Here is a 10,948-nt window from a genome sequence, read left to right on the forward strand (position 1 = left end):
CATACTCTCTTGGGGAGGATGCAAATTTCCTGAAAATAGATATATACAGAGACCTATCTATCTATCTATCTATCTACCTAGATATCAAAGAGTGATAGAATTGGAGATATTTATGTATATGTATATATACATAAAAGTGTATATTTTTTTTTACTCTTTGATATAACAATTCCAATTATAGAAATTTGTCTAAGGAGATAGTCAGAGGTGGGAAAATTATTTAGTTATAACAAGGTTCAATGAATAAAATGTTATAAATTTTAAACAAAACTTTATGTGTCCAGTAATAAGATATTAAAGTTAACTGAAATATTTCTTAGGCTGAGATATTTTACAGTCATTAAAAAAATCATCTTGTAGGGACACCTGGGTGACTCAGTTGGTTAAGCATCTGACTCTTTTTTTTTTTAATTTAATTTTTTTTAACATTTATTTATTTTTTTGAGATAGAGACAGAGCATGAATGGGGAAGGGTCAGAGAGAGAGGGAGACACAGGATCTGAAACAGGCTCCAGGCCTTGAGCTTTCGGCACAGAGCCCGATGCGGGGCTCAAACTCACAGACCGTGAGATCATGATCTGAGCCGAAGTGGGACGCTCAACTGACTGAGCCACCCAGGCGCTCCAAGCAGCTGACTCTTGATCTTAGCTCAGGTCATGATCTCATGGTTGTTGAGATTGAGCACCACATCAGGCTCTGGGCTAATGGCTCAGAGCCTGCTTGGGATTCTCTCTGTCCCTCTCTCTCTACCCCTCTCCTGCTCATATTCTCTCTCTCTCTCTCTCTCTCTCTCTCTCTCTCTCTCTCTCTCTCTCTCAAAAAATAGATAAATAGGGGCGCCTGGGTGGCGCCGTCGGTTAAGCGTCCGACTTCAGCCAGGTCACGATCTCTCGGTCCGTGAGTTCGAGCCCCGCGTCAGGCTCTGGGCTGATGGCTAGGAGCCTGGAGCCTGCTTCCGATTCTGTGTCTCCGTCTCTCTCTGCCCCTCCCCCGTTCATGCTCTGTCTCTCTCTGTCCCAAAAATAAATAAAAAACATTGAAAAAAAAATTTTTAAAAAAATAGATAAATAAACTTTAAAAACTCATCTTGTAGTAGAAGACTTTTAATAATCTGAGAAAAATTATATAATATAGTTCTATGAAGAAATGTAAACTACAAAGCATTATATGAGGCATAAAACCATAATGTTTTACCTTAAAAAGGATTATAATATATATATGTATACATATATAATAACAATAATAATAGCTAAGATTTATTAAAGACTTATTATATGCCAAGCACTGTTCTAAGCACTGTGCATATAGCATCTCATTTAATTCCCACAACTCTGTGAGGTGGGTACTGTTATTATTCCCATTTTACAGATTAAGAAGTCAATACACAGAAAAGTTAAGTGGTTTTCCCAAGGCCATAGGGCTGGTGAGTAGCAGAGCCAGTATTTGAACTCAGGCAGTCTGACTCCATACACATATAGACATGCACAATGTAAATATTAACGCATATATGCATGTATTTACATAACACATAAATATAGCATATGTGTATACATGCACATATATTCCCAGATTTTAAGCATCTAAGCTAATATTTTTCTCCATGTTCTCTTCATACCCCACATCTTCTTATTGAAAGTATATTAGTTTTTATGGAGCACCCAGTGGCTCAGTCAGTTGAGCATCCAACTTCAGCTCACAGTTTGTGAGTTCAAGTCCCATGTCAGGTTCTGCACTGACAGCTCAGAGCCTGGAGCCTGCTTTGGATTCTGTGTCTCCCTCTCTCTGCCCCTTTTCCATTCACTCTCTCTGTCTCTGTCTCTGTCTCAAAACTAAAGAAACATTAAATTTTTTTAAAAAAAATATTAGTTTTAGAAATTAAACTTTAAAACTTAAAAACTTATCTTTTCCACAGCCTATTAGCACAATATTTTGATCTGTGTCAGCAAATACTCCAGTGTGCAATAGGCACTAATCCGGTTCCCACTTGGATGAATCTTCTCCAGCTTTCTCTGGCCACACAAATGCCTTCTGTCTCTCCCTCTATGTGTCTAAATTTTGACCTAGTCTGATCATTTCAAGCATCATCTCTTCTCTGAAATCTTTTCAGATAGTCTTCCTGTAATTTCTGTCGCACTTACCAACAATACCACATAGCACAGTCCTTGTTTTTTCTCTATTTCCTTTGTATTAGTTTGGCTCCTCAGCTGGATGCCAAGGTTCTTATACAATTTCTCACCTTTTTGTTTTGTTTTCTTTCACCCCCATCACTTCTAGTACTGGCCCAATGCCAAGTGTTGAATAAATACTTGATTATAGACTAACAGATGTTCTTTAACACGATTATAGCATAATAGAAGCTTTCTGAAAATTGTGATTTATTCATTAAAAGAATGAACTGATTCTAGTGATGGAAATTCATATGCTATAGAAAAGAGAAGACTCATCTTAATAAGTGGGTGAATTAGTATCCATCATTTCAGTTCACTTAGTGTGAAACTGGATTTTTCCCTTATATAAAACTCCAAACGTTAGCAATATTCCCAAAATAAATTCAGTGAGATCATCCTACATCATTGTAATCAAATGATAATCAAAACATAAGCTATAGAAATAATATGAGCCACAAAATATATAATGGTAGTATTGTGTTATAACCCATAAAATACAGTAACTATTAATCCATAGTGACAAAAGTAGTTGAATAAATAAATAAATGTGGGATAAAGGATATATTTCCTCTACAGAAGAATTCCAAGTAATAAATGTAAAGTGAATAAAGAAAATAGAAAGTTACCATTTGGCAGATACCATCGTAGTAACTGTTACAGGCAAGATACACCAAAAGATGCTAAAATCAGCCAGTGAAAGTCTGAAGTGGAACACTATAGCCTCAAAGAATCTTCACCAAAAATATTTTTTAATTACCAAAGGGAAAATAGTAACCCTACAGTGGAAAAACCTGGCAGAAGAAACCTGAAAAACACAACCTTAACTATGTGTTTGTATCATTAGGACATATTGACATCCCGTACCCAGATATGACACACTGAAAAAGGTACAATATCACTTCAGCAGTATTCTTTCCAAAAACACATAACCTCAGCCTAATCAGGAGAAAACCTGAGACAAACCAAAACGGAGGGACATTCTACAAAATAACTGACCATTACTTTTCAAAGTGTCCAAGTCATGAAAAAAAAAGGAAGGTATGAGAAATTGTCATTGTGAAGGAAACTCAGGGAACAAGACCCCTAAGTGTAATAATGGATTCTAGCTTGGATCTTGAAAGAGAAAAAAGACATTAGTAGAAACACTGATGAAATTAGAATGAGACCTATCCTTTAGATCAGAGGTTGAATAACTCTAGCCCAAAGGACATATCTGGCTTGCCACCTGTTTGTTTTGTTTTGTTTTTTAAATAAAATTGTATGGGAAGACAGCCTTCGTCATTCATTTACATATTATCTATGGCTACTTTCTTGCAATGGCAGAATTGAATAGTTGTGCTAGAGTCCTGCAAACTCTAAAATGTTTGCTGTCTCAGGGTCAGCACCTAGGAGAAACAAGCAGGATGCCTAGGTTTAAGGAGGTAGCCTTACTCTCATAGACTTTTGCACTTGCACAATCCTGAGAGTTAGTGCCTCCTTAAATTTTGTATCCCAAGTGCTCTGCTTGCCTCACCCTAGTCCTGACTTGGTCTGTCTGGCCCCTTACCAAAAAAAAAAAAAAAAAAGCTTGCTGGCCCCTGGTTGAGTTAATACTATTGTGCCAATGCTAATTTTCTGATTTGTATAATTTTACTATGCGTGATAATTGTAAATACAATGTTAACATTAAGGGGAGCGGGATGAAGTGTATACATGAACTCTGTGTTATTTTTGCAATTTTTCTTTAAGTCAAAAATTATTCAAACAGGTGGAGCACAGAGGATTTTTAGAGCAGTGAAACTACTCTCTATGGTAAATGTCATTATACATTTGTCCAAACCTATAAAATGTACAAACCCAAGAGTGAACCATAATGCAAACTATGGACTTCGGGTGATTATATCAGTGTAGGTTCACCAGTTGTAGCACGTGTACCATCCTAGTGGAGATGTTGATAACAGGGAGGCTAGGCATTAGTGAAGGGAAGGAAGTATATGGAAAAGCTCTATACCTTCCACTCAATTTTGCTATGTATCTAAAACTGCTTTTAAAAAGTCTGTTAAGAAGCACCTCGGTGGCTCAGTTGGGTGAGTGTCCAACTTCAGACCATGATCTCACAGTTCCTGAGTTCCAGCCCCACATCAGGCTCACTGCTATTAGGGCAGGGCCCGCCTCAGATCCTCTATCCCCGCCCGCCCCCCAACCCTTTAGACAGAATTGTCTAAATTTACAAAGTTCCAAGTGTCCAGTATTATTGTGAGGCCAAAACAACACCACAACTTATTATGTGCCAGGCACTATTCTAAGTCTTTATTTAGCATGTCTCATTTAATCCCCACAACACCTCTATGAGGTGGGTACTATAATTATTACCCCCATTTGCAGATTAGGAAACAAAGGCATAGAAAAAAATTAAGTCACTTCCCCAAGGTCACACAGCTCGTAAATGGTAAGATTTAAACCCAGGTGGTCTGAAGTCAATAAGGAAGAGAACTGGAAACAAAAAATAGATGTCTCCATTTATCAAGTTTATGCTCAATTTTCAAGACTGTGAAATCTTAAAATCAGGATGCCTTCTTATCATTACTACTGAAATGGTGACCAAATACCAAAAAATCAAATAAAATATACATCAAGGAGATATCTTATTTGATATGCATCCTAGTTTGTGGTGTATGCATTCATAAAGACTTTAGAAGATTTCATAACATGTGTCTTTTGTGTAAAATCTGATGCAGGGCGAAAAAGCTGATTAACTTGGAATCAATCTGCAATAAATGTTTTTGAAATGAGGGTATGTTGTTTTCTACTCAACAGAGCAGAAATCCTCCTATGGTTTATATATGTCATTTCATTAATTTTCAACACAAGCTTTAAATTGTAAGAACTATATATTGAGGGTCTCAGTTTATTGAGCAGACTTCTCTCAATTTTGGCTCAAATCATGATCTTGTGGTTTGTGAAATCAAGCCCCGGGTCAGGCTGTATGCTGACAGTGAAGAGCCTGCTTGAGATTCTCTCCCTCCCTTTCTGCCCTACCCTGCTCTCTCTCTCTCTCTCAAAATAAATAAATAAACTTTTAAATAAATAAACAAACAAATAAATAAATAAATTGTAACAACTATATACTAAGGCAAAAGAATTTTGTGTGTGGCTCAACTCAGTTGTTATAAATAGAATCAACATATTAAGTCGCTTTGAAATTATAACTGCTAAATTGCTTCTTTTTTTTTTTTTAAGTGGGGCCCATGCCCAATGTAGAACTTGAACTCATGACCCTGAGACCAAGAGTCTTCTATTCTACCAACTAAGACAGCTAGGTGCTCCTAAATGCTTTTGAGTATGAACATTTCTGGTCAATTTTTTAAAGCATCAAATCAAGGAATATTTGAAGCAAAAGAAAACCATCCAATACAAATCAATAAAGGAAATGTCACACTAAATACTTAAAAAAATGTAATTGAAATATTTTTAAATGGGAAAGATATATATGAAAAGAGGGAAAAGATACATATAAAAAGAATTGACAAAATTGTGACAGATCATTTCATTTTAAATAAATGATTGTAATTTAAACATCTATGGCAGGGACAGAATCAGTAATGAAAGAATTGCAAGACAATACTTTTATTCTCCTTTTCATACATGCCACAGTACATACAGAGAAGTATGACTATAACTGGTAACAAAAGGGCTGACTATAATGAAAGGACACTGTTATAAACATTATAAATAATATGAACTTTTTTTTTAAGTCTTTTCAAAACCAATGCTCTTTCTCCTTCAAAGACTGAGGAAACAATCACATAACTATAAAAGACTGACTAATCGGGTCTAGACATTTATTATGGGAATAGAACAACCTTTACCTTATAACTTAGCATGACAACATTTTTGTAAAATCTAAATTGTGAAGCTTATCAAGTTAAGTGATGTTCCTTTGATTTTAAAAATCTCCTTCCAAAATTATTTGGCAATAGCATAATTCATAATAAAGATAGTAAAAATGGTAATAAGCTTTCTTAATTGCTGTAAGTAAATCACCACCAGATAAACAAGAATAACATATTATCCTAAAGGGAAATATGCAACTAAAAGAGTGTTATAATCTGGGGTGTGGTGTGTGTGTGTGTGTGTGTGTGTGTGTGTGTGTGTTTAACTACAAGATACTTAAAATGACTTCCTCAGTGTGATGAAGATAGAGATTTTAATCCCTTGTGTCCAAGGTCACATTCTATTTTCCAAACAAAATTAAGCACATATTATTACTAAACTCCAGCCTTATGAAACAAAGATAAATAGAAAAATATTTTGCTTGAAAATATTAATATTAATAGCTATGTTTTAGTAATAAAACATTTTAGTAACTATTATATAAAATATAAGATAATATATTCAATAATATAATTGAAATATACTTCATATTCATCTCAATAGTATTTAAAACATTGGAAAACTAGGAATCAATGAAATATTTAACAATAAGAAAATAATCAATTGTGATACAACAATAAAATGAAATATGCAACATTAAAATACATATGAAGAGTGTTTAATGGCATGGACAAATCCTTGTTATAATGTTAGTGGGTAAAAAGCAGGAATCAACAAGTAAATATATAATATCTTCCCAAACATATTTCTAAATATATATATATATATATATATATATAGGAAAAAGACTGAAGTTTAATATACTGAACATTAATAGTATTATCCTTGGGAGATAATTATATCTTGGGAGATAGAATTATAAATGAGTTTTCCATAATTTTTTTAATATATGAAATTTAGAGTTTTCCATAATTTTAAAAACTTTTACAACCTTCATCATTGTCTATGTGGCCCTTTAAAAACATTATTTCATTGTAGATCAAGTGAACAACTATAGAGTTTTCACATGTTTGGTTTCAGAAGCCACCCTTTTAAGTAATTTTTAAGTTAAGATGTTAACATAAAAGGATATTTTTTGGTCTATATAATTTAACTGCTCATATAAGAGTACATATTTTAATAAAATATTTTAAAATCACTAATTACTAGAAAATTACATTTCATCTCAATTATAGTATAAATTACCATAGTAAAGATATAGCTTATGTGTTCTGTAAAACACTGCCAACAGCATTACAATAAAATTTCAAATATATATTTTTAGTATATTTGAAATAGAGCCTATGGCCATGTGCCCAAATACACATATTCAATCAGAAACATCTGTAAAATCACAAAAGGACACTACTCCAGTAAAGATCTAGGATTTAAATCCTTAACTTTCTCTAAGCCAAACGTACTTTAAAGTAATGTAAGATTAGGTTTTTAGGCAATGTGACTAAAAGTTCAAAGTTAAAACCTTAAATAAAAACTTGAAAACCTGTTGTGAAAAAGAACAGCATTATCCACTGTCTTACCGAAGATAGTTCATCACATCCCAGTAACATGTAGTAATCTTCAGTATCTTCTGACCTGTAATTTAGTATTGCATCCATTTCAATTACTAAATCAGCTTTTCTTCCCTGTGAAACAAGAGACAGAATAAGCTGTGCATTAACAGGAAAAGCCTTTTTAAGTCTGGTTTTCAGCAGCACGTTCCAAACAGCAATAACCAGATTTAAGGCTGGCCACAGTCCATATAACAGATGTCATCCTAGACCTTTGTAAACTCTACCTTTCATTGGCTGTTGGCAGAAGAGAAAAGAATAAGTCATGTGCCTAACTGTTGCAGTGCTGCCTGGGATCTGTAGTTTCAGTTTATGTAAGTAATGCACACAAACCATTCCCTTCATAGGTTGGCAAAAACTGTTCATTTTTACGTACTCCCCAAATTAGCCATTTCTCCATCGCCTGTATATTTTTACCTTTTTCTTTTTTTTTTTAAGAAATAGAAGAAACTTTGAAGCAATGTAATAAAAATCTTAGAATGTATTAAATCTGAGTAGTGGGCATTTTTCTGAGTGCTTAGAATACTTCATAATTTTTCAAACAGTCTAAGAGTAGAAGGAAATAGACTAGGAGAGCACATTTTCAATCATTTGATAATTTACTCATTAAACAAGTATTTATTGAGAATCTATTTTATGTCCAGCACAGTTGTAGGAAATGGTGTGGTAAATAAGTCTCAGTTCTCAAAGAGCTTACATTCTGATGGAGGGAGATAGACAAGAAACATGCAAATAAACAAGATCAATTAAAATAGTGATTTATGGGGTGCCTGAGTGACTCAGTTGGTTAAGCATCCAACTTCAGCTCAGGAGTGATGTCACATTTCATGGGTTTAAGCCCCAGGTCAGGCTCTGTGCTCACAGCTCAGAGCCTGGAGCCTGCCTTGGATTCTGTGCCTCCCTCTCTCCTTGCCCCTCCCCTGCTCACGCTATGTCTCTCACTCTCTCAAAAATAAATAAACATTAAAAAAAAATTAACAGTGATCTATACTATGAAGGAAATAAAACAGGACAGTGAGAAGTAGAACTGTATGATGACCACGTTTGATTCACTGTGCTATCATTCCTGAGCTGGCTGTCCAGACTCAGGAGGTATCTAGCCTAGGGTGAGTTCAGGGAGTCTGTGTTTCAGCTCACTGTGGTCCTAGGATATGCAGGTCAGTCTAGGATTTAGAGAAGAAGGTCAGTGGTCACAGATACAACATTTTAACCACCTTAACCCTTTAAACATTACCACCTTGAAAAAAGAAACATTTTCACTGAGCTCACCTAACACATTTTTTTAAGGTTTATTTTGGAAATGAAATAAAGCACTGAAGCACCATTTTACAATTCCTTCATTATATATCCTCTCTTGCTAAAATTTCTGTATGGAATTTTAAAATAAAGTATAGAGTTGCCTGGATGGCTCAGTCGGTTGAGCATCTGACTCCTGATTTCGGCTGAGGTCATGATCCCAGGGTCATGGAATTGAGCTCTTGTCGGGTTTGGTACTGAGTGTGGAGTCTGCTTAATACTCTTTCCCTTCCAGGGTGCCTGGTGGGGGACTCAGTGGATTAAGTGGCCAACTCCTGATTTTGGCTTAGGTCATGAGATCAAGCCTCGCATCCTGCTCTGACAGCTCAGAGCCTGCTTAGGATTCTCTCTGTCTGTCTCTGTCTCTGTCTCTCTCTCTCTCTCTGTCCCTTGCCTGCTTGCACTCTCTCTCTCTCTAAAATAAATAAGTAAATAAAATAAAGTATAAATATTTTTTTTGGAAACTTCACATCCCTGGGGGTATTTGGAGGCCTACTTGAGTATCACAAAATACAGACCAGAAATAAGACCAGAACTGGCAAATGGCCTTAAAATGATGTGAAGTTGCTGCTGTCGAAAATGGTAACAAGTCGTCAAAAAATCAAACATAGAGTTACCATATGATGCAGCAACTCTACTTCTGGGTATATACCTAAAAGAACTGAAAGCAAGGTGGGAGAGCCTGGGTGGCTCAGTTAGTTAAGCATCTGACTCTTGGTCTCAGCTCAGGTGTTAGCTCAGGTCTTGATCTCAAGGACATGAGTTCAAATCCAGCACTGGGCTCTGCGCTGGGCATGAAGCCTACTTGAAAAAAAAAAATTTTTTTAAACTGAAAGCAAGGACTTTAACAGGTATTTGTACACCCATGTTCATAGCATCATTATTCACAATAGTCAAAAAGTAGAAGCAAACCAAGTGTTTGACACAGGAATAAACAGAATGTGGTATACACATACAATGGAATTGTATTCAGTCTTAAAAAGAAAGGAACTTATTTTTTTTAATGTTTGTTTATTTTTGAGAGAGAGAGAGAGAGAGAGAGCAAGCAGAGGAGGGGCAGAGAGAGAGAGAGGGAGACACAGAATCCAAAGCAGGCTCCAGTCTCTGAGCTGTCATCACAGAGCCAGATATGGGGCTCGAACCCACGAACCATGAAATCATAACCTGAGCCAAAGTCAGACGCTTAACCGACAGAGCCACCCAGAAGGAAGGAACTTCTGACACACACTACAACATGGATGAATCTTGAAGACATTATGTTCAGTGAAATAAGCCAATCACAAAAAGACACGTTCTGTATTATTCTACGTATACGGGATACCTAGAGTAGTCAAATTCATAGAGACAGAAAGAAAAGTAGAGGTTACCAGGAGCTGAGGGGAGGGATGAATGGAGAGTTATTGTTTAATGGGTATGGAGTTTTAATTTGGAGAGATGACAAAAGTTGCAGACACGGATGATGGTGATGGTCACACAACTATGCCAATGTAGCCAATGCCACTGAACTGTATATTTAAAGTAGTCAAAATGGCCAATTTTATGTTATATATGTAAATATTTACCACAATTTTTTTAAAAAGTTATATAAACACTAGACAACTTTGACTAAAAAAAATATTGCTCTTTTACTCTCGATCCTGAGAACAGTGAGGACAATGCTTTGATGTTGTCTTGAAGAACAAAAAGAAAAGATTATTATGAAAGGAATTTTGGTAAAGCACTCTCTTCAGTTTTTCGAATGCAACTGGAAGGATCTTTCTCCTAAACCACCATGTTTTCACATTCTGAATATTTAAGTTCGTGAAGAGTCCCAGTCAGCATATGCCAGCAGCAGAAGAAATTGGTACATCCTTTCTGAATTGGAAATTGGCATATCAGAAGTCAGGATTTTAAATGATCTTTGTCTAAGAAATTTCATACCTAGAAACTTATCCAAAGATTATAACCAAGAACAAAGATATAGCAATAATGATGGTTATTTTTACCAAAACATGATTATACAATGAACATATTTTAGGAAAATTAAATGCTTAGCAATCATACAAATAATGTCCACATACAGTA

The 10,948-nt window shown here is 35.4% G+C and overlaps 1 protein-coding gene across 4 annotated transcripts in view; it reads right to left on the bottom strand.

Annotated features, from left to right (window-relative positions):
• DNAJC12 (DnaJ heat shock protein family (Hsp40) member C12) overlaps positions 1-7,792 on the bottom strand; it is a 43,814-nt gene extending 36,022 nt beyond the window's left edge. The window contains exon 1 of one of the 4 annotated variants that reach the window (XM_058696472.1): positions 7,559-7,792. In XM_058696472.1, the coding sequence (XP_058552455.1) occupies positions 7,559-7,636 (78 nt within the window). In that variant the 5' untranslated portion in view covers positions 7,637-7,792. The remainder of the gene's footprint in view (positions 1-7,558) is intronic. The other 3 variants (XM_058696474.1, XM_058696471.1, XM_058696473.1) reach the window with 3 other exon arrangements.
• Between the last annotated feature and the right edge of the window lie 3,156 nt (positions 7,793-10,948).

The sequence above is a fragment of the Neofelis nebulosa genome, chromosome 13 (assembly GCF_028018385.1).
Source record: "Neofelis nebulosa isolate mNeoNeb1 chromosome 13, mNeoNeb1.pri, whole genome shotgun sequence".
Classification (NCBI taxonomy): domain Eukaryota; kingdom Metazoa; phylum Chordata; class Mammalia; order Carnivora; family Felidae; genus Neofelis; species Neofelis nebulosa.